At 43.0% G+C, this 24,292-nt stretch overlaps 2 protein-coding genes and 1 pseudogene across 2 annotated transcripts in view; 1 reads left to right on the forward strand and 2 right to left on the reverse strand.

The window, feature by feature from the left end:
* Positions 1–8,550: 8,550 nt before the first annotated feature.
* Positions 8,551–12,330, reverse strand: TMEM42 (transmembrane protein 42). Its single transcript, XM_039477395.2, has 3 exons — positions 12,093–12,330; positions 9,886–10,032; positions 8,551–9,211 (listed from the first exon to the last, which is right to left on the reverse strand). The coding sequence occupies exons 1-3, from the start codon at positions 12,282–12,284 to the stop codon at positions 9,071–9,073; spliced, it is 480 nt and encodes a 159-aa protein (XP_039333329.1). The 5' UTR covers positions 12,285–12,330; the 3' UTR covers positions 8,551–9,070.
* A 4,653-nt stretch (positions 12,331–16,983) lies between these two features.
* The window catches only part of KIF15 (kinesin family member 15), a 73,977-nt gene continuing 66,668 nt past the window's right edge, over positions 16,984–24,292 (reverse strand). Inside the window, exons 31-35 of the mRNA XM_003926232.4 lie at positions 21,853–21,925; positions 21,320–21,357; positions 19,404–19,569; positions 19,015–19,146; positions 16,984–17,596 (exon numbers count right to left, since the gene is read on the reverse strand). Coding sequence (XP_003926281.2) covers positions 17,534–17,596; positions 19,015–19,146; positions 19,404–19,569; positions 21,320–21,357; positions 21,853–21,925 — 472 coding nt within the window. The 3' untranslated portion in view covers positions 16,984–17,533. The remainder of the gene's footprint in view (positions 17,597–19,014; positions 19,147–19,403; positions 19,570–21,319; positions 21,358–21,852; positions 21,926–24,292) is intronic.
* Positions 17,767–18,527, forward strand: LOC141585335 (transgelin pseudogene; annotated as a pseudogene).

The raw sequence follows: 24,292 nt of genomic DNA on the forward strand, positions 1-24,292 counted from the left end.
AATACTTTCTTCCTTTTTATTGCAGAGCAGTATTCCCTAGAAAGAATGTGGGTGCCATCTGGGTTGCATCAGCCAACTCATGCCGCTGTGACAAATACCACAGACTGCGTGAAACAACAGATACTTATTTTCTCACAGCTAGAAGTCCACGATCAATGAGCTGGCAAATCCACTTTCTGATGAGGGCCCTTTTCCTGACTTGCCTTCTCCCCTTCTTGCTATGTCCTCAAATGACCTCTCCTCTGTGCATGTGCAGAGAGTCCTTCTTGTAAGGATTCCTGTTCTATCGGATTAGAGTTCCACCTTTATGACGTCAGTTAAATTTATCTTCATAAAGCCCCATCTCCAAATACAGGCATACTGGGGTTTGGGGCTTCGACATCAACTTTGGTGGGACATAATTCAGTCTGTAACAGGGCTATTATGGATAACACTGCTATAAACATTCTTTTACAAGTGTTTATGTGGACATACGTTTCCATTTTTCTGTGACAAACACCTAGGAGGAGCAAGTACATGTTTACAAGATATTGTTAAACCGTTTTACAAAATGGTTGTACCATGTTGCTGTACAATCAGCATTTATAGTTGCCCACATCTTCACCAATACTTGCTAATTTCAGTAATTTAAATTTTAGCCATCCTAGTAAGTATGCAGCAGTATGTCATTGTGGTTTTGATTTGCATTTCCTTAATAACTAATGATATCATGTCTAATTTCAAGTGCATATCTATTATCTATATATCTTCTCTTGTGACGTGCCTGTTAAAACTTTTTGCCCATGTATTATTAGATTGTCCTCTTAAATTGCAAGAACTTTTTACATATTCCGGTTATAAGTCCTTTATCAGATACATCTTTTTCAAGTATTTTCTCCCAGTTTGTGGCATACTTTTTCCTTTTCTTCTGAAGTTTTAATTTACATTTTCCTTAATACTAGTGAGGTTGAGCCTCTTCATGTGTTTATTGGCTGTTCAAGTTTCCTCTTCTACAAATTATCAACTCACAAACTTTCTTTTGAGGTATTTTGTCTTTTTTCTTAATGATTTATAAAATCTGAGCAGCTTTGAAAAAAGAATTTCTAAGAGCCCCCTCCAACTACCTACCTGAATCTTTTTCTGTTCCTGCCCTCACTGGGGGTGAGATGTCTGCGTTCCTTGCTAAGGGGACAAACTGTCCACTTGTGCATCAGATCCTGCCTCACCTGCTCTGGCTTAGCACTCAATGCTCTCATCATCCCCTTCTTCCTGAATTTTCAAACTTCCCATGGATATGAGATCACTACCATTAACATATATAAATATGCTGCTATTTTCCTATCTGAACCAAAAATGAAACAAAACCAAAACCCCTCTCTGGTTCCCATCTTCTCTGTAAGCCACTGCCCCAGAGAACTCTACTCCTTTTATAGAAAAACTCCTTGAGTCATCACCACTTGCCATCTCCAATTCCTCCTCTCACCATTCTTTTTCATGTTAATAAAAAAATTATAGTACAATATACATAAAATTTATCATCTTTATAATTTTTGAGTGTACAATTCAGTGGCATTAAGCACATTCATAATGTTGCGTAACCATCACCATTATCCATTTCAGAATTGTTTCATTGTTTCAAACTGAAACACTGTACCCTTTAAACAATAACTGCCCATCCTCTCCTCCTCTCGGCCCAGGGTAACTATTGTTTCACTTTCTGTGCTATGAATTTGCCTATTCTAAGTACAATATGTATAATTCTACTTATAGGTGGTACCTAACATTTCACTCAGCAAAATGTTTTCAAAGTTCATCCATACTGTAACCTGTGTTGGAATTTCATTCGTTTTTACAGCTGAATATTATTCCATTGTAAATGTATACCACATGTTTATTCATTCATCTGTTGATAAGACATTTGGGTCATTTCCATCTTTTGGGTATTGTAAATAATGCTGCTATGAACCTTAGTGTACAAGATCTATTTGAGTCCCTGTTTTCAATTATTTAGGGTATATAAATACCTAGAAGTGGAATTGCTAGGTCACCTAATAATTCTAACCTTTTTTTCCCTTTCTTTCTTTTTTTTTTTTCAGACGCTCGCTCTGTCACCCAGGCTGGAGTGCAGTGATGCAATCTCAGCTCACTGCAACCTTTGTCTCCCAGGTTCAAGTGATTCTTCCCTCAGCCTCCGGAGTAGCTGGGACTACAGGAACACACCACCATGCCTAGCTAATTTTTATATTTTTAGTAGAGACAGGGTTTCACCATGTTGGCCAGGCTGGTCTTGCACTCCTGACCTCGTGATCCACGTGCCTTGGCCTCCCAAACTGCTGGGATTACAGGCCTGAGCCACCACGCCAACTCTATGTTTTTAATTTTTATGGACTCATCATACTGTTTTCCACAACAGCTGAACCACTTTACATTCCCACCAGCAATGCACAAGGGTTCCAATTTTTCCACCCTCATCATCCTTTGTTATTTTTGTTGTTTTTGTTTATAACAGCTATCCTAATGGGTGTGAAATGGTATCTCATTAGGGTTTTGATTTGTATTTCTCTAGTGACTAGTGATACTGAGTATCTTTCATGTGTTTCTTGGCCATTTGTATTTCTTCCTTAGAGAGTTGTCAATTCAAGTTTTTTTTCCCTATTTCTAGTTTTTTGAGTTGTTGAATTGTAAAAGTTCTTTATACATTCTGGATATTAATCCTTTATCAGATATGTGATTTGCAAATATCTCCCATTCTGTGAGTTGTCTGGTCACTCTCTTGATGGTGTCCTTTAATGCACAATTTTTATAAGGCCCAATTTGATTTTTCTTTTGTTTCTTATATTTTCAGTATCATAATCAAGAAATCATTGTCAAATCTAATTCGTGAAGACATTCTCCTATTTTCTTCTCAGGGTTTTATTGTTTTAGCTTTTATGTTTAATCTTTTATTCATTTTTAGTTCACTTTTGTATATCATGTAAGGCAAGGGTCCAACTTCATTCTTTTGCATGTGGATATACAGTTTTCTCATTACTATTTGTCAAAAGAACTGTTTTCTCTCCATTAAATGGTCTTGGCACCCTGTCAAAGAGTTTGTTTCTGGGCTATTTATTCCATTGGTCTTTATGTCTTTCTTTATGCCAGTACCACATTTTAAAAATCCATAGCTTTGTAACAATTTTAAGTCAGAAAGTATGAGTCTTCCGACTTCGTTTTTTCTCTCAAGGTTGTTTTGGCTATCTGGAGTCCCTTGAGATTCCATAAGAATTTTAGAAAGTGTCTATTTCTATAAAAAACATCATTAGGTTTTGATAGGAATTGAATTGAATCTGTAGATTGGTTTTGGTAGTACTGTCATCTTAACAATATTAGGTCTTCCAATCCATAAATACAGAATGTCTATGACTTCCTTAATTTCTTAAAACAATGGTTTGTGGTTTTCAGTGAAAAAAATCTTTCACCTCCTTGGTTAAAATCATTCCTAAGTATTTTGTTCTTTTTGATGTAAATGGAATTGTTTTCTTAATTTCCTTTCCAGATTATTGTTAGTGTATAGAAATGCAATTTATTTTTGTTTATTTTGTATCCTGGAACTTTGCTGTATTTATGAACTCCTAACAGTTTCTTTAGGATTTTCTACATACATATAAGATCATATAATTTGTGAAGAGTTAAAATTTTACTTCTTCCTTTCCAATTTAAATGCCCTTTATTTCTTTTTCTTGCCTAATTGCTCTGGCTAAGACTTCCAGTATCATCTTTCATAGAAGTGGTGAAAGCAGGCATCTTTGTCTTGTTCCTGATCTTGGGGGAAAAGCTTTCAGTCTTTTACCATTGACTATACTGTTAGCTGTGGGTTTTTCATATATGGCCTTTAGCATGTTAAAGAAATTTCCTTCTATTCCTAGTTATTGATCATTTTTTTCATGAAAGGAAGTTACATTTTCTCCATTGCTTTTACTGCATTGAAATGATCACTATTCCTTTTTGAAACTAATTCAGTAAGGCTCTTGCCCTGTCACTCCTCAAAGCTGCTCTTACCAACGTTACTCTTTGCTAATCCAAAGGCAAATTTTTTCAATCTTCAATTTACTTGACTCTTCAGCAGCATTAGCCTGGGTGATCACTGCCTTTCTCTGGAGATGATTCCAGGACACCACACTTGCAAATGACTCCACTGGCTATTTCCTCTTACTCATCTTGCTGTTGTTTCACATGCTCCAGACTTCTAAACTTTGGGGTGCCCAGTTTCAGTCCTTGGACCTCTTCTCTCTAGAAGATGTCATCTAGTCTCACGGCTTCAAATACCATCTTTATGGCCGGGCACGGTGGCTCAAGCCTGCAATCCCAGCACTTTGGGAGGCCGAGGCGGGTGGATCATGAGGTCATGAGATCGAGACCATCCTGGTCAACGAGGTGAAACCCCATCTCTACTAAAAATACAAAAAATTAGCTGGGCATGGTGGCGTGTACCTGTGATCCCAGCTACTCAGGAGGCTGAGGCAGGAGAATTGCCTGAACCCGGGAGGTGGAGGTTGCTGTGAGCCGAGATCGCGCCATTGCACCCCAGCCTGGGTAACGAGCGAAACTCCGCCTCAAAAAACAAAACAAAACAAAACAAAAAACAAACAAACAAACAAAACAAATACCATCTTTATGCTGGTGACTCCCAGACATCTCCTTGAGCTCCTGAGCCTTATGTCATACTGGTTACTGCCTACCCAACACTTTCACATGGATATATTACAAGCATCATAATTAACTGGTTCAAAACTGAGCTCTTAATATTCCTACTCAATCAGGCTCCTCTTCCAGTCTTCTTCATTATTGACATCTTCATTCTTCAAGTTGCTTAGGCCAAAACTACGGATTCATTATTGACCTCTCTTTCTCTCGCACCCACATCCTAGCTGTTGGCAAATCCTGTTGGCTCTCCTTTCAAAATGCATTATTTAGTCCATCACTTCTTGTCACCTTCACTGCTACCAAAACCTTCCTCTCCTCTCATTTGAATGGCTACAGTAGCCCCTGAAAAGGTTTTCCTGCTTCTGTTCTAGGCTTCCACAGTGTGTTCTCAGTACAAGAGTGGTCCCGTTAGAACATCATTCAGATCAGCTCTCTTCTGCACTCTCAGAGTAAAAGTCAAAGTCCTTTCAATGGTCTGCAACAGGCCCTGCAGTATCTGGCTCCTGTCACATTCTGATATGGCAATGGATTCTTTGATATGACATCAAATGAAAAAACAAATAAAAAGAAAAAACAGACACATTGAATTTCATCAAAATAAAAAAAACCTTTTGTGCTTCAAGAGACATCACTGATAAAGTAAAAAACCCACAGGCTGGGCACGGTGGCTCACACCTGTTAATCCCAGCACTTTCGGAGGCCGAGGTGGGCGAATCACCTGAGGTTGGGAGATAGAGATCAGCCTGACCAACAAGGAGAAACCCCATCTCTATTAAAAATACAAAATCAGTTGGGCGTGGTGGCGTACGCCTGTAATCCCAGCTACTGGGGAGGCTAAGGCAGGACAATTGCTTAAACCCAGGAGGTGGAGGTTGCAGTGAGCCGAGATCGCGTTATTGCACTCCAGCCAGGGCAATAAGAGCAAGACTCTGTCCTAAAAAAAAAAAAAAAAAAAAGAAAAAAAAAAAAACCCACAGAATAGGAGAATGTATTTGCAAATCATATACCCAAAAAGGGACTTGTATCCAGAATACAGAAAGAACCTTTGTAACTCATTAACGAAAATACAATCTAGTTTTAAAATGGGTAAATGCTTTAAATAGAATTTTTCCAAAGAAATTATATTTAAGAATATACAAATGACCAACAAGCACAGAAAAGATGCTTGACACCACTAGTCATTATGGAAATGCAAATCAAAACCACAAGATACTGGCAAGAGACTAGACTGGCAAGAATAAAGAAGATGGACAGTAACAGTGTTGGCAAGGATGTGGAGAAACTGGGACGCTCATACTCTGATGGTTAGAATGTAAAACGGTGCAACTGCTTTGGAAACAGTCTGGTAGTTACTCAAAAAATTAAATATAGTTATATCATATCATAGTTATATCAGCAATTCCATTCCTAGGTATATACCCAATAGAATTGAAAACACATGTCCACACAAAAATGTGTACACAATTGTTCAAAGCAGCATTATTCATAATATCCAGAAAAGGGAAACAATCCAAATGTCTAGCAAACGATGAACGGATAAACATAATGTGGTAGATCCACACAATGGAGTATCATTCAGTCATAAAAAGGAATGAGTGATTGATTCATGCCACAACAGGAAGGAGCCTTGAAAACACTGTGTAAGTGAAAAAAAGACCCAAAAGGCTATATACTGATGTTGTATAATCCATTTATATGAAATGTCCAGAACAGGCAAATCTATAGGCAGAAAGTAGATCCTTGATTGCCTTGAGCCGGGGTGAGGGTGAAATAGAAAATGACTGCTAATGAGTATGAGGATTTCTTTTGGAGTGATAAAAGTGTTCTGGAATTAGCTAGTGGTAATGGTTGAAACCCTTGGGAATCTACTAAAATACGACTGAATTGCACACTTTTAAAATTAAGATTAAAAAAAAAAAAGGAATGACTTCTCAGGCTATTGGCTGTTGAACCTGGATGTCAAACCACCAGCTCCCAGCAAACAAAATAAAGTTCAATCCATCATCCAAGATGCACACCAAAAAGACAAACATTGACATAGTATTGATATACTTTATGCTTATCAAGAGAATAAACCTCTGAAATGAGGAAAAGAGATATAGTAAACATTTCCTCAGCTTCATAGATGACGACAGAAGGGTATCATTCTGCTTTCTGAAGAATTACTAATCTTCCTTTTAGAAAAACATCTTACATCTTGTACAAATGTACATCTTCTACAAACACATCTTGTACATCTTATACAAATACAGGCATATTTGTTGAACTCAGTAACAGGGTTCCAAGTCAACACCAACCACCTCTATGCATTCAGCAAGTATCTGAATGGGAAGCCAAGTCCCCTCAGGACAATGCTTGCTCCAAGATGGACTTCTGTCTGCCCTTTTCACTAACTGGCCAGGTAGGCCGACCACTGGCTGTCAACAGCCTTCAGGTCTGGCCTTGGCTGAGTGTCTGACCCACATGGTGAACACACCCTGGAGAGCCTTGAATGTCTTTCAGTTTCTTCACTAGTAGAATGGTAGGGTCAGACTACATCAGGGAGATGAACACTAAGGCCACTCAGAAAAGGTAGGTGGCTGGTGACCAAAGGGTTCTGAGATTTGGGCATGCTAAGTCACAATACGAAACAGGCCCCTTAAAGCAGGGCCTCTCTGGGCTTTAAGGTTTTGTTGTGAGAAGCAGGACAGATGCAGGGACTGAGCTGAGCCCTGTCAGATTGGGCTGACACTGTGGTTTTGGTACGCCTCAGCTGAGTGATGTCAGGCAAATTATTCAACTTCCCCAGGCCTTAGTTTCCTCACTTCTAATACAGGAACAAGAGTAGCTCCCACATGGGATGGCTGGGAGGCAATGTGTCAAAGTGGAGCTAAATGACTAACATTCTGTGAATCACAGCTTTGCTCTGGCTCCCACGGGAGCTCAAGGGTTTTGAAGAGCAGGAGTTTGCCACTGAGAGGTGAAGGTGAAGGGAACCCCAGGCAAAGAGTAAGTGCAAAACATGCAGGCGGGACTGGACATGGTGGATTTGAGAATGGCTGACATGCACACGTCTAGGGGGACTCAGCATGGTGGGGAGAGCACGAAGGAGATGGGGACTTAGGAGCTGTCGAGGAAGAGAACTCTCGGAGTGGTTGGCGAGGGCCAGATCCCCACCAGGAGGAGCCATGGAATGGTTTTAGTAAGCTCATTCTGTCAACTGTGCTCACGACAGTAACAGAGGAGAGCAATGAAGATGCTACGTGGGAGAGGAGGAGGGCCTGGACAAGACCCTTCTCTCTCCCAGCTTCCTAGCCACCAGGTCCCTCTCAACTGCAGGAAATGTACGAAGATGACCTGGGGCCAGAGATCAAGCTCAGGAGAGCTGAGAGGGCCCTCAGAAACCCCAGGGGAGAAGTGAGGCAGGTGAGTGGTGGGCTTGAAGCTCTGTGCTGGGAAAGTGCGCAGGTGGCACACAGCCCACTTTGAACTAGGAATTAGACTCACATGGTGTAAGATACAAAAAGAACCCAGGGGATCTGAGAAAGAAAAGCAAAGGACAGAAAGGCCCTAAAGGTAAAAGCTGGAGGAGCAGGATGACAGGGACGGGAGGGGTCTCTGAGCCACCTTCCCTAGTAAGTAAAACAAGGTCTCCAAACAGAGGTCAACCTTTTCTCCTTGAGAGCAGCAGAAGAATGAACAGACCCTGTGCAGTTCAAAGAGCCTTAGCCTGTGTGAACTCAGGAAGTAACCACAAGAGCAAGCTCCAGCAGGTATCAGAGCAACTGAGGTCACGAGGCCTCTGTACCTGCCTCACTCTCCTGCCTCCTCCACACCAGAGATTTCAGCTTACTCTAGCTCCCTCTTTCTCCAAAGGGTAGGAAAGAATAAAGATACCGTACCTAGTAGTTTTAACTTACAAAACAGTATTTATTAACCCAGTTTTCCTCTTCTTGCCATAATATATAAGCATGACATAGATGGCCTGATACATCAGCATGGAGTTGGTAGAAAGCCCCTCCAGTCACTGCTTCTTGACTTACATGACTGGCTTTTGTTAAGCAACAGGACAGTAACTGCAGCCTGGTTTTAAGTACTGTACACAAAGCAGACCAACCGCAGGATCTCCAGCATCTGCCAAGGCTCACTGGGGTGGGCCTAGGAGCAAGAATCCAAAGCGCTGTACAGATGATCAAAACGCTTCTGGCAGAATACTCTTGTGGCTGCAGCTCTCCTTACAGAGCCAGAGCTGTCCACCTTGAAGCCTACTCCGTCAGATGCTTGTTTCTCTTGGGAGGCCTGGCATCTCCCCTTGGCTGATGGTCAGAAGGCTGCACACCTGGGGTGCCCTCGGACACAGTCCCACATGCCAACCCAAGGCTGGGCCACCATCGTGATCTTTCCAGCTGGTCCCTCCAGCCAAGTGCTGCTACTGCTGCTTGTGTGGAAGGGGCTTCCAGGTGGGCGGAAGCTTCCTGTGGATCAGGGTGAGTCCGCAGAGAATGAGGAACACTCCTCCCCACCACAAGACCTCCTGGCACTCTCCATACAGCACATAGCCCAGAAAGGCCTGCGGGACAAAGACAGCTGTGAGGGACTCAACTTCAGCAGGTGGGCACAACCTCACTCTCCTTGGACTGACTTCCTTCTAAAAGGGCCAGGAGGAAAGGTCTGGAGCCAGAAGCCTTGGCTTGAAACCCGGCTGTCACCTTCATCAAATCACTCTATTCAGTTTCACCTGTAGGAATGGAGAGGCCACCTCACTCACTGCACTGGACCTCAGCAGAGGCCAGGAGGTAGAAGACACAGCTGGTACCTGGTGTTTCTCTCTCTCAACTCAAGACTGACTAGGCTCAGCTCCATCTTGTCAATCTTAGACCACAGAGGGAAAAAAGGTTTCCAGGAATCCCAGCCCTCTAAATCTCACGGGGGCTTGAATGCACAGAACCCTAGGAGGCAGCTAGGCTGCACAGTGACTTCAGGATGAGGGCTCCACCCTGAAAGCACAGCAAGCAAGTAGGTTTTTTACCGCCAGGCTTCACTCCTATCTAACTTGAGAATTCCTCTATGATTAGAATCAGATTTGCTCCATGAACAGAGCATGCATCCAGGGGTCAAGCCAGAGCCCAACCTCTGCTTCAGTTCCTGTCCTTTCTTCTGGTCTGGGAAAGGAGGGGTTCCCCACGGACAATTCACCCAGAACTCAGATTCAGGACAAGAGCATCACACCTTCAGGCTACTCACCGAGCTGAGGATATTTGAAAAAGTCACTGTGACCGATGCGATGGCTGAAGACATGGAGAAACTGAGGCCCCGGCTAAAGAAGGTCCACATCAGAGAATTGGTGCTCGCCATCACAATAATGCCTAAGACGCATAAACCCATGCTCACCTGCAGGAGAAAGTGTCACTGCAGCCATGCCCACCCTGGCCTGGGCAGTAACCTGCAGACCCCCTCAAAGCACACCCAGGGCTGTGGTTGCTGGCAGCCAGGTTTCTACTGAGATTCCACTACAGTTCAGAGAGCCTCAGAGCTTTCCTGCACAGGGCTTCACTTGACCCTCAGTGGAGAGCAGATCCATGTTACAAATAATACAAACTCAGAGAAGACACTCATTTGGCCACCTTGCTGGCCATGTGATCTAGGAAGAAGTAAAATGCCAATCCAAAGCCAGTATTTTCTACTGAACACCAGCCCCTTATTGGTCCCACAATGACCAGTTCTTGAAGATCAGTCGCAGAGGGCCAAGTAGCTCTTACTTAGTAAGTAGTGTAAGTCAGGGGTAGAGTTCTTCTTGAGACCAGGGAAAGCATGACTTAGTGATGTCTGTTCCCTATTCCCTCCCCACCCCCCCACCCCCCATCCCCCCATCCCCCAATCCTATACAAGGTGCAGCCCACTAAGGCTGACCCTCTGGGCATTCTTGAGGCCCTGTGCTAAGTGTTTAAGCATTCTCATTTACTCTTTAACTTCACTTTGCAAATAAAAGCACGAAGTAACTTCACTTTTACAGTGGTGAGAGTCACCAGGCTTCAAAACCAGGCAGTGTAGCTCCAAGCTGGTAACCAGGACACTGGGAGAAACATCACCTCAGACTATTTAGTAATCCCAGACATCCCTTGGAGAACTTAGATTTTTTTCTTTCCTTTTTTTAAAGGAGAAAGTCTCAAGAGAAGAGAGGATCTTTAGAAGCTTCCTACACAAAGGATATGCAGCCCCCCTCATTTGGTGTCGAGTTAGAAAGCCACCTGGAAACAAGGTGAGGAGGTGTAGGGGGAACCTAAATATCATACTTATTACTTGTAATGGTTTCTCAGCAGCTGAACACAGTGTCTAGAGAAAAATGTGCCTTCTTATAACTTACACCAGGGGTGTCCAATCTTTTGGCTTCCCCGGGCCACACTGGAAGAACTGTCTTGGGTCACACATACACAATACAGTAAACTAATGATATCTGATGAGCTAAAAAACAAAAAAATCGCAAAAATCTCATAATGTTTTAAGAAAGTTTACAAATTTGTGTTGGGCCGTGGGATGGACAAGCTTGTCTTACACAAAGCACTATACGGGGCAGTGGCAACCTGCTTACATAAAGGGTTTTTGAAGGCCTGGTTCATGACAACAAACTTCACGGCCCACACAAAGAGTTATTCATTTTACTTTTCACCACTTACCCCGTGAACTACTCCCAATGGGATACTAACTTCAAGCATGGCAGCTCCCACTAAATAGGCTTAACCCTAAATAATCAGTGACCACTAACCAGGGCAGAGGCTAACCCTGGGCTGCAGATGCAATGAAACCCCTTTAGCAAGCAGAGGTTGGTCTATAATACAGAACGGCTGGAGCAGAGATACACCTTAGCAGACGCCAGGAGGCAAGTTCAGGAGTTCTCAGCCTCAGGAAAACATCCAGATCGTCTGTCAGTATCCCCTTATGCCTACAGTATCCCTGACTCCCAATTTTCCCGTAGTAGGGCAGACTGGTCATCAGGTCACAACACCCGTTAATTACGAAGTAAAGGGATGGGCAATATGCTTCTCACCTTAAGAGTCACGTGGAGAGAAATGCTCAGGCACAAGGGACTTAAAATGAGAGGTAGAGGGTGAATGTAGGAGGTGCAGGTCTTCCCCCAGAGCGAACTAGCCCAATCGGAGAAAAGGTTTTAGGTGCCTGGTAAGGGAAGAGGCCTCAGTCCCCGACGTCTCTTACCGCCTACACTGGACGAGGGTTTGGCGTGATTAGATGCGAACCACGCTCTCCCACCCTAGCAGACCGCAGGGTCAGCCCCAGCCCGACAGACTGGCGAGCGTGCGGCGGCGCCCAGCGCCCACCCCGCCCCACCCCGGGAGCCCCGCGGGCCTCGCAGCGCCCCTCCTCCGCCCAGCCCCGCACTGCCCGCCCGCCCGCAGCAGCAGCAGCAACAGCAGCAGCAGCGCCCCGGGCTCGACCTCGCTGCCGAAGGCCAGCTTGGCTGAGGCGGCGGCCAGGGCCCCGAAGGCGCCGGCGCACAGGCAGTTGAATACGCCCCAGAAGCGGCGCCGCATCGCGCCCGCCTGGAGGTGCGGAGGGAATTCCGCGGGGGTGTCGGGGTAGGCGGCCGAGGACACAGCGCCGCCCGCGGGCCGCGGCCTATCGCCCATGGTGCCTGCTGCAACCGTGCCTGGCGCCCGCCGCCCGCTAGGCCAAGCGCGCGCCGCAATTGGACGGCAGCGTCACGTGACGCGGCGCTCCCATGACGCGACGCTCCCGCAGGCCCCTTGGGAGTCGCCCCCTGGCGCCTCGGAGGGGACAGGCCAGGGGGCGTGGCAGGGACCCTGGGCGGTGGCGGCCTCCTACCTAGCCTGTGGTAGGTTTAGGTTTGTGCTCCGGGGGCACGTTGGGGCCCGAGGCCTGAGGCCGAGCCGGGTACTGTGGACGCTGTGGTAGAAGGTAAACTCACTGCTTAGCGGTCTCCATCCCGGCCCCCGGCCCCCCGGGCGCCCTGGTCCCCGGGCCCTTTGGCCCCCGGCTTCGGGTGAAACTTGGTGAAGATGCGAAACCGGCCCCGCCCTGGCCCACCGAGTGTATCCACGTGGGCGACCAGGCTGCCCCCTCTTCACCCTCCAGCCTGCGGACCGCCGGACCCAGGGACGCCTCGGCAGGGGGCGCTGGGGACCTCCAGACCCAGAAAGATGCCAGAGCCCCAGATGGGCACACGCGCATCACAGAAAACCAAGAAACTACGGATCCGCGATGAGAGGAAGAATATCATCCATAATCGTGCCACGCAGGACCAACGTGACTTCTAATCGCCTGTTGCACTTACATAAGTTTTAAAATGTTTCCATGTAAAAAGTACATTTCCTTGAAAATAAACTGTTGTTGAAATGTATAAAGTACTATTTCCACTCTCCAGGAAAATCACTGGCAATAGAGCATTTTTCTATACGTCTATTTGGTTATATAGAGTTAAAATGTTTTAAAAATTATAGAATATGGATACGCCTTTTTTTAAAAAACAAAAATTATTTTACAGTTGAACATACTGTTCAACAGCATTCTTTTGGTGTCTTCCGTTCAGCATGTTTTCATGGAAGTCCTTCCACACCATGCCCTTCTCTCATAGGGTGGTTTTGTGGTTCAAATAAAAGCACGGATAATTTCAGTAACGCCGAAATGATACGAATGGTCCCATTTTGCAGATGAGGAAACAGGCTCAGAGGTCTCACTGCACGGCTCCATTGAGCAAAGAGCTGCCCAAAGATGATCACCTCGAAAAGCTCTTATCAGGAAATCAAGAGGTATTGCATTGTCCACTCTGCATGCTTTAAAGAATGTAAAGCAAGTTTTCTTAGAACAAACGATGCCTCTACTAGCACTAAAGGTTAAGGAAGCATCTCAGAGCCACTTCCTCTGTAAAGTGGTCTCTGCTATTCCCCTACCTTGGTTCCAGTCCTGTGGTTGTTCCTCTGGTTGTCTGTCTCTCTGCTGACCTGCAAGCTCCTTGAGGGCAGGGATTACATCGCTGTTAATCTCCAGATTCCCAGCTCTGGTGATGATGGCTGAAGTGATGCCATCCTCAAGACACTCTGCTGGGAAGTGATTTCTGCCTCTTAGAAACTCCTCTGTGTATACACATCACCTAGGGATCTTACTAAGATGAAGGGAATTCTGATTAGGTCTAGAGCTAGACTGAATTTTGTTTGTTTTGCGGGAAGACAGGGTCTCTCTGTCGCCCAGGCTGGAGTGCAGTAGTGTAATCATGGCTCACTGCAGCCATGAACTCCCAGGATCAGCATTCTCTCAGCTCAGCCTCCTGAGTAGCCAGGACTACAGATATGAAACATCAAGACTAGCTAATTTTTTTTTTCCTTTTCTTTTCTGAGATAAACTCTTGCTCTGTCTCCCAGACTGGAGTACAGTGGTGTGATCATAGCTCACTGCAGCTTCAACCTGCTGGGCTCAAGTGATACTCCCATTTCGGCCTCCTGAGTAGCTGGGACTATGGGCACATGCCACCATGCCTAATTTTTGTATTTTTTTGTATAGACAGTATTTTGACATGTTGCCCAGGCTGGTGTCTGACCTCTTGAGATCAACTGATCCACTTACCTTGGCTTTCCAGTGCTGGGATTACAGTCGAGAGTCACCGCCCCCAGCCCCCAGCCCCCAGCTTTTTTTTTTTTTTTTTTTTTTTTAATTTTAACTTTTGTAGAGACAGGGTCTCATTACATTGCCCAGGCTGGTCTCAAACTCCTGGTGTTAAGCAATCCTCCTACCTTGATATTCCAAGATATTGGGATTATAGGCATGAGCTACATACCTGGCCCGATTCTGTATCTTGAGCAAGCTCCCAATGCTGTTGGTCAAAGGACCACACTGGGTACCAAGGCTCTAAATTACTGCTGTGCTTGGTGCACCTAATCGCATTGCAGCATTCTTGTCTCCCTAACAGGGTTCTGTCAAGGGCAGAAACCATGTTTTCTATCTTGGTTCCTACCACAGTGCCCAATAATGTGGCCTTGTTACAGATGTTTGATTGAATAGACTATGGTTTGATTTTTTTTAAAAAAAACAACCAACCCACCTACCCACCCATACCAAATTTACTAACAGCAATGCAAGCTAGAGCTTCTTGAACTGAGTCAGTGTGGAGGGGAAGGAATTCCACTCACATTTATTTTAAAAATCAGTTGAAACAAACCTCAGAGATGGCTTATGAGCAAAGATGATCCACTCAGTTCTTGGAGACTGTTTCAAATGCCCTATCACCTTTAAAGACCAGAAGTCACAAGAGACCTTAGGGGAATGGGAAGGAATTTAAAAGTATGAAGCCAGCCCCTGGTATGAGACATTTGGAACAGGTGGGGTCCTAGGGAGTGAATGCTTTCTGTTGCTTTCCCTCTCCAGCCTTACCTCAGTCTTTTCCATTTCTCTGCCTCTTCTTTGTTCTTCTTGGTTAAGCAAATGAGCACATGCTTTGAGCCGGTCCCTATTCCAGGCAGCAAAGCCACCTGAATGCCTAAGACAAGATCCCTGCACTCCTTGGGTTCTGGCTTTTTGCAAAATCTTAATTCTAATTCCGTGTCCAGAAGTGGCCCACCGCTTTGTTTCCTTTCCTTGAAAGGAGTGATGTTCTGGGTGGAACTGTGTCCCTTAAAAAGATAGGTTGAAGTCTTAACCCCTGGTACCTGTGATGTGACTTTATTTGGAAATAGGATCATTGCAGATATAATCAAATTAAGATGAGGTTCTTAGGGTGGTCCCTAATCCAATATGACTAGTGTCTTTCTAAGAAGAGACAGAGGCACAAGGAAGAACACCAAGGATTCCTGACACCAGAAGCTAAGAGAAAGGCATGGAATACATTCTCCCTTATGGCTCTGAGACTGTGCCCCTGCTCGCACCTTCATTTTGTACTACTGGCTTCTAGAACTGTGAGAAAATAGATTTCTGTTGTTTTAGGCCACCCACTTTGTAGTCATTTGTTAGAACAGCCCTGCAGCTAATACAGGTAATACGACCCAAGCCTCTTCATTAGCAGCTTCAGTATTCCACCTTCCTTCTACCTCCGACGTGGTTGCAGTGTCTGTTTGCTACCTTATATTTAATACTACATTAAATTAAAGTTCCTTTTTCATTTCTGGCCCTTAGGGATTTGCTATTTATTATTCCTTGAGAGTTCAACTATACATTAAAATATTTTCCTACATTTTTATTAAAATTCACCCATTTTGAATGTATCTATATTTTTTGAGACAGAGTCTCACTCTGTTACCCAGGCTGAAGTTCAGTGGTGCAATCTTGGCTTAGTGCAACCTCTGCCTCCTGGGTTCAGGCGATTCTTCTGCCTCAGCCTCCTGAGTAGCTGTGATTACAGGCATGTGCCACCACACCCAGCTAATTTTTGTATTTTTAGTATGGAGTTTTGCCATGTTGGCCAGGCCAGTCTTGAACTCCTGGCCTCAAGTGATCCACCTGCCTTGGCCTCCCAAAGTGCTGGGATTACAGGTGTGAGCCACCACATCTCACCCTATAATTCATTTTTTAGTAAATACAGTTGTCCAGCCATCATCACAAATTTTAAAACATTTCTATCACCTCAAAAAGTTCCCTTGTGCCCAGTCATTCCCACTCCCACCCTAGCTCCAAGCAGATAATGATTACTTTCTATCTCTATAATTTTGCCTTTTCTATACTTTCCATATAAATGAAAACATATAATATGTGGTCTTTTGGGTTTGGTTTCTTTTACTTAGCATGTTTTTTCAGATTCAACATGTTGTAGCATGTTCCTTCTTTATTGCCAAGTAATATTCCATAATATGAAAAAATGTTCAATAGCATTAGTAATTAGGAAAATGCAAGTGACATAACTACACATCCACTAGGATGGCTGCAGTGAAAAACCTGACAATAGCAAGTGTTGGTGAAAATGTGGAGAAACTGGAATACACTGTTGGTAGGAATGTAAAATGGTACACCTAAATGGTCAATTTGGAAAACAGGCAATGTCTTAAAAAGTTAAAACACATGCTTTTCAAATAACTCAGTAATTCTACTCCTAGGCATGTGCTCAAGATATGAAACATATGTCCACACCATGACTTATACATGAACATTTATAGCTCCATTATTTATGACAGTCCTAAACTGGAAATAATTCAAATGAATGGACAGTTTAATATATCCATATAATGGAATATCTGTCTCAATAAAAAAGAAAGAAGGCCCACTACATAGAAGTTCCTTGAGGGCAAGAGTTTTTATTTGCTTTTTCACTGATGATTAGTGCCTGGCATATTGTAGGTATTCATTAAGTATGTGTTCAATGAACAACAGAATGACAATGTAAATCACTTTAATTATTATTTTTAAAAGACTTTATTATGAAAAAAATGGCTTTATTTACAGTCATGGAAAATGCTCAAGAAAATACCTAAAGTAAAAACACAAAAATAATCTGTATTAACAAGTTTGCTTCTTGTACCTGCTACTAAGTCAGTCATTAAACTGACTGCGGGTTTTGGAACCACCATATATTGCTAGATCTTGCATAAGAATCAAAGGAGACTATGGCATAATCTAAGAAGAAAATGATCTGGCTAACATCCACTGTAAACCTTAGTTATAGGCTTTTATTTTTACAAAGACAAAAGGTTTTCCCTTACAGTTGATTCAAAGCCTCGAAGTGGGCCACTTAATAGCAGACTGTTGACTGTCACAGGGTGTATATAGATGCAGAATGTTCATTAGAAACTTGAGGGTCACCCACCACCACCTTATACACATTTAATAATTAAGGTCCGTAAATTCACCTCTCCAAAGTGGTCAAGAGTAGGATTGTCTTGTAAAAGAGAAGAAACATCTCCAAACAACAAGGTGATGCCTAGATAGTTGACCAGAATCCTCATGATTCATTTCTTTTCTTTTCTTTTAAAAATACATTTTCAGCACGCAACTTTTCTGTCTCCTAAGTAATTTTAAAAACAAAAGAGAAAAAAGTTAGGCTCTAATTCCTACTGGAAGTGTTTTTATTTTGGCATTCATAAGCAGATATTTCAAATTAAGACTGGAATTTTCAATGTGCAAACTAAACATTAAACAACAATCTGCTGTCTATGAAAACGTAACTGGATTCCTTCCTGCGAGCCCCGAGGAAGCCCTCTCTCCCCAGACATGGCCAACAAGGGTCCTTCCTATGGCATGAGCCGCGAAGTGCAGTCCAAAATTGAGAAGAAATACTATGAAGAGCTGGAGGAGCGGCTGGTGGAGTGGATTATAGTGCAGTGTGGCCCTGATGTGGGCCGCCCAGACTCTGGGCGCCTGGGCTTCCAGGTCTGGCTGAAGAATGGTGTGATTCTGAGCAAGCTGGTGAATACCCTGTACCCTGACAGCTCCAAGCCAGTGAAGGTGCCTGAGAACCCGCCCTCCATGGTCTTCAAGCAGATGGAGCAGGTGGCCCAGTTCCTGAAGGCAGCTGAGGACTATGGGGACACCAAGACTGACATGTTCCAGACTGTTGACCTCTTTGAAGGCAAAGACATGGCAGCAGTGCAGAGGACCCTGATGGCTTTGGGCAGCTTGGCAGTGACCAAGAATGATGGGCACTACCATGGAGATCCCAACTGGTTTATGAAGAGAGCGCAGGAGCATAAGAGAGAATTCACAGAGAGCCAGCTGCAGGAGGGAAAGCATGTCATTGGCCTTCAGAGGGGCAGCAACAGAGGGGCCTCCCAGGCCGGCATGACAGGCTACGGACGACCTCGGCAGATCATCAGTTAGAGCGGAGAGGGCCAGCCCCACGCCCTGCCTTCCCCCAGCTCCTCGGCTGCAGCCATCCCGCTTAGCCTGCCTCACCCACACCCGTGTGGTACCTTCAGCCCTGGCCAAGCTTTGAGGCTCTGTCATTGAGCAATGGTAACTGCACATGGGCAGCCCCTTCCCCGTCCCCCAGCTCAACTTCTTATCCCAAAGCATCACTGCCCTGGCCCCTCCCTCCCAGCTGCCCCCACCACCCCTACTGTCTCGCCCCTGAGTAACGCAGGGGAGAAGCGGGCTGGGGGTAGCCTGGATGTGGGTCGAGTCCACTGTCCTTGGCAGCAAAAGCCCATTGAAGAAGAACCAGCCCAGCCTCCCCCATCTTTTCCTGGAATATTTTTGGGGTTGGAACTCAAAAAGGAAAAAAGAAAAAATACATCACTCTTTTCTCAAAAAAAAAAAAAAAAAAAAGTAACTGATTGAATTATGCACAGAATAGCAACGACCAACATATTTTTGCATTCAGGAAGCTCCCTGAAGTAGGCAGTTAACTGATTCAATAATTAAGTTTTAATAAAAGAATCATTTTTAAACCAGACAGAATTTATTCAGAATAATTTTTAGAGTTACCTCAGCAAGCCTGACATTTTCCTTCTTTAGCCGCACTACATACTGAATCTTCTGATGCAAGTTTTGGTGACCTACCAACTTCCCATTTTCCTCAGCAAGATACTCCACCTGCTTCCTTAACATTTCCATCTCCTGCAGGTAATTAATCCATGGAGGAAAAAATGAGAAATAGGTCTTAATTTTTCTTTTAAAATCACATTATTTCTTGCCGTCCAAGAGCACACGAAGTGCTAGAGTCCAGAATCCCAGCTTTCATGGCCATACAACTCTGCATATACTAAAACAACACTGAAGGACACCCAATCACAGAAATGAGTTTTACACTGATTAGTTAGTTCTATAGATTTGAGTGTTCTAAGCATCATGAAAAAACCAACACCCTAGCGCACCTGGGATGTTCTCTCCCTTTCTTCATACATTTCTTCCAGCTTTGATCTCAGTTGTTCTTTTTCCTGGAATGCTTTAGACTCCAAAGTTCTGGTTCGTTCGACCTCCTCAGTCATTCTAAGGCACTCCATCTCTTTGTTGTGAAGGGTATTTTGGACTTCTTCTAGGCTATAAGAATAGGTATCACTTTATAGTATTCCTTTCTTTTTTTTTTTTTTTTTTGAGACAGAGTCTTGCTTTGTCACCAGGCAGGAGTGCAGTGGCACAATCTCGGCTCACTGCAACCTCCGCCTCCCAGTTCAAGTGATTCTCCTGCCTCAGCCTCCCAAGCAGCTGGGACTACAGGCGTGCACCACCATGGCCAGCTGATTTTTGTATTTTTAGTAGAGAGAGAACTCCTTCCATTGCCGTTTACTTAACTATGTGAACAAGGTTTCTTGGCATTTATATCTATAAAAGCAGAAAATCGGAATAGAATTGATGCTGAATCCTGTCTCATTTGAGAATTAAGTACAACAGAAAAAATGAGCTGACTGAAGAAAAAGCATTAGGCTAAAATACACTGAGATGCATTTCCACTAAAATTTTCCCTAATAATTATTTTATAAATTTCCACTAAATTTAGGGCACACTGATTAATAATTGTAATGTGAACTAAACTGGAAATAAATATAACACTTAAAGCCATATGATTAAAATAAATTCTTATAAATTACTTTCGATTTGTGTGTGAGTGTATATGTATGTACACATACAAATATATATTTTATTGTTAAGTAGTATGATGGCATAATCAATAAAAAAAAATTCCAGAAAATATATTAAATCAATATAAAATCCTGCAGGGTGTAGAAAGGAAATTCAATTACAAAGGAAAAAATATAAAATTTTAGACTTAGAAATTTGTGTATTTTTTAAACAGAAAGTAGCAAATTAGTTAAAAACTTTTAAAACAGTAACAAGAGCTTTGTTTTCTTTTCTCTTTTTAAAAAAAAATTATTTTAAAAATTATTTTAGAAATAGAGACAGGATTTCACCATGTTGCCCAGGCTGATCTCAAACTCTTAAGCTCAAGCGATCCACCTGCCTTGGCCTCCCAAAGTGCTGGGATTACAGGCGTGAGCTACTGTGCCCAGCCAATAGCTTATTTTCAAATGTCACTATATTGTATATCCCAGAATGTGTATTCTTTGTAACAATTTAAACTTACAATGAACAATTTTAGATATAAAGTCAACTTCAAAAATATGCAAGAGGGTATTTGTTTCAAAATCCTTTAAAGCAGTATAATAAGCAAAAGTGTTTGAGATCTCTATCACTAATAAGAAGTGTCTACCCAGAAAAAGCCCAATAGCTCTCTAATGTTGTTTTGTTTGTTAATGCCAACCAGTTTACTTAGTCTGAACTTTACAGAAAATATAGCACATCTTGTTCATACAAGACTGAGGCAATTTATAAGGCTACATAAATTAATATAAAAACCATATGAATAAATTGAACCCATGGCTTTAGAAAACAATAGAGACCCAAGGTCTAACCAGAAGAAATCACAGTATTGATGTTTGGGTCTCAGAGGGCCTCAAGTTTTAATAAAAGGAAACCAGCAGCAAAAGTGAAAAGGGACACCTGGTAATTATACATTGTTCTCATTGTCCATGAGGAAAAAAACCCGTCAATTCCTCAAGGGAAGCTAAGCTTTTCCTGCTATTTATTTCTTTAAGATTTCTTTTTAAGTGGCTTCACAGGAGAAATCCCTTTAGCAAGTGTTATTAAAAAAATAATTTTTAAACATTTATTATATTTACTTATTACTGCAGAAGAACAGACGTTACCTACCTTGTGGATATTAAGTATCATTCCTCTAGAGAAGAATAAGGAAAAGATGATCAGAATTTAAATTATAAAATAGTACACTTACTCCGCTTTCATTTTCAGCATTTCTTCAACTATTTTACTCTATAAGAAGGTTAAAAAAAAAAAAAAAGAAAAGAAAAAGATGGCTTAGGTTCTTAAATAACATTGCTTTAAAAAGATAGAAAGGAAACAGCCCATTCTCCTTCATGTTAATAAAATCAAACCAATATCCTTTTCCATAATCCCAGTTACATACAGATAAAAAAAAGTACCTATTTCCAAGACTTCATGCACTATGCCCTTTAAAGCTGCAAACAGGCTTTGGTACTTGCTTCTAAATGGAGAATTGTATGTGTGTATGCTAAGCAGTAAGCTTGCCATCTAGACATGAAGACAAAATTCTTAATTCTCAGCTGTGTCTAAATACTGATGGTAAATATCATGCTAAACAGTGGGAATGCAGAAAAGACAGGAATTTCAATAGTAAAATGATTTCTAAAATATATAACCCTAAATACTAACTATAAAAGCATTGCGCATGCGCGCACACACACACACACACACACACACACACACACACACACATATAAATCTTACTTTTGCAAGTCTTTCTTTGATAATTTCTTCTTGTTCATTCTTCAGCTGTTGACTGTCTGGATGATTCTTATCACTGCATAGATTAACAGGGGTGGGAGGAGGCATAGGAAAACACTGTTAAGTATATTCAAGTATCAATTTCAAATTCAAATCTATTATATGCAACAATGCCAAGGTGTGCAAGGAAAGGCTAACTCTATTGTGATTGGGTTAAGCCAGCACAGTTGATGTGATTGACACATGGGATGAAATAAGGTACCTCCCCAGAACTCAGGATTCCTCCCAGTACAAAAGCAAGATGAGCAGAGGTGGGAAATCTAATCAAGAATTGGATGAGGCCAGGCGCAGTAATCCCAGCACTTTGGGAGGCCTGTAATCCCAGCACTTTGGGAGGCCAAAGTGGGTGGATCACACGGTCAGGAGTTCGAGACCAGCCTGGCCAACACAGTGAAACCCCATCTCTACTAAAAATTACAAAAATTGGCTGGGCATGGTGGCAGGCACCTGTAGTCCCAGCTACTCAGGAGGCTGAGGCAGGAGAATTGCTTGAACCTGGGAGATGAAGGTTGCAGTGAGCCAAGATCGTGCCATTGCACTCTAGCCTGGGCAACAGAGTAAGACTTTGTCTCAAAAAAAGAAAAGAAAAAAAAAAAAAGGAATTGGTTGAAAGTAAGATATAGTAGAAACTTAGTTAAACATGGTAACATCTGAAGACAGAATGTGAACAAAAGTGGGCTGAAAAGGGCCAAGAGCCTGGTATGAACGTGATCAGCTGGGAGGGGGAACATTTTGGGTAGGGAGGGTTGCTCAGGCCTCAGGCTGGGGGAGCCCTTGACTCTCCTTTTGTTCAGGTTCCATAGTCAGTTGGCATTTTCTGATAACCACTCTGCCTTTGCATGTATGTGGACACCAGGGCCAGATGTCCCAAGCACCAGATAGGTCTTCATGAAAAAGGAATGTTCCAATATATAAAGTAAGAAAATTACATTCTAGATAATACATTATCTCTGTGAGCCTGAACAGGTCAGGATAATAAGCTGAGTTTCTGTGTGCAGCCCCTGGACCAGAGAGACATCCTTGGAGAACCTTCCTGAATGCTATAGGCTTCTCTAGGAATCTCTCTCTCACTGGTGAGTAAAACATCATTTCTTGAAGGAAAAAAGAAGCTGCAGTGGGGGTTCTTTCCGTTAACAAATCTGGCAGCCTAGACAAAAATGGTAATGAGCCCTCAATGAAGAAATCACCCCCAAATCATTAGGGAAAGATGTGTTTTCTGTGCACGAATCCAGGGATTGGCAAATGTTTTCTGTCAAGAACCAGACAGTAAATATTTTAGGTTTGGGAGCCATTGGTCTCTGCCACAGCTATTCAACTTGGCTATTGTAGTGCAAAAGCAGCCACAACATATTGAAATGACAGGGTGTGGCTACATCTCAATAAAACTTTATGTACAAAACAGGTTGTGAGCTGAATTTGGATCCTGAGCTATAGTTTGCCCTTTCTCTAATTTTTCACAAAGAAGATTCTGAGTAGCTCTTTTATATATAAGGGATGTGAGGCTATGAAATAAAAAACTTTGCTTTTTTTTGAGACGGAGTCCTACTCTGTTCCCTGCTAGAATGCAATGGCGCGATCACGGTGCACTGCAACCTCTGTTTCCCGGGTTCAAGTGATTCTGTCTCAGCCTCCTGAGTAGCTGGATTACAGGTGCGTCCTACCACACCTGACTAATTTGTTTGTATTTTGAGTAGAGACAGAGTTTCATTGTGTTGGCCAGGCTGGTCTCAATCTCCTGACCTCAAATGATCTGCCCGCCTTGGCTTCCCAAAGTGCTGAGATTACAGGTGTGAGCCACCATGCCCAGGGAAAAAAAAAATTTTTTAAGACATTATTCAACATCATGACCACACTATGACACTTGGCAATCAACGGGATAAGCACACACACAAAAACTACATTAAAACTCTTTGTTAAGACTGCGTTACACTTTCATAGAACAGAAACTAAAAAAACCTGTTATACAAGTAGTCAAAAATACAGTCCTTGAGTTTTTTGCCCATATACCTAAGTTTTGTCTAAAACATATCTTCTTTGTAGCAGCTAGGCCCTGCTACCAACTGTACTTGGCTGGGTTCACAAATCTGCTGTAACCTGTAGTTTCCCTGTTACTTCTCTGGCTCTCCTCTCCTGCTAAGCTTTGTTTCCCGGCGTTAAATAAAACCGTCTGCCACTGCCATAGCTACTGCTGCTACTGGAACCGCCTGTCAACCTAAAAAAAAACTCAGAACAAATGAGCTTATCTAAGAATAACAGAGGATGGCAATGGCAGGGTATGCAAGCTATGATGAGCCATTGGTGTATCCAGGGGAGTTAGGGAAAGGGAAAGCTTTTAAAGACAAAGAGAAGTCCATGAAATAAAGCTTGAAATAAAGCTCACAGG

The sequence above is a fragment of the Saimiri boliviensis genome, chromosome 8, assembly GCF_048565385.1.
Source record: "Saimiri boliviensis isolate mSaiBol1 chromosome 8, mSaiBol1.pri, whole genome shotgun sequence".
NCBI classification, from domain to species: Eukaryota; Metazoa; Chordata; class Mammalia; order Primates; family Cebidae; genus Saimiri; species Saimiri boliviensis.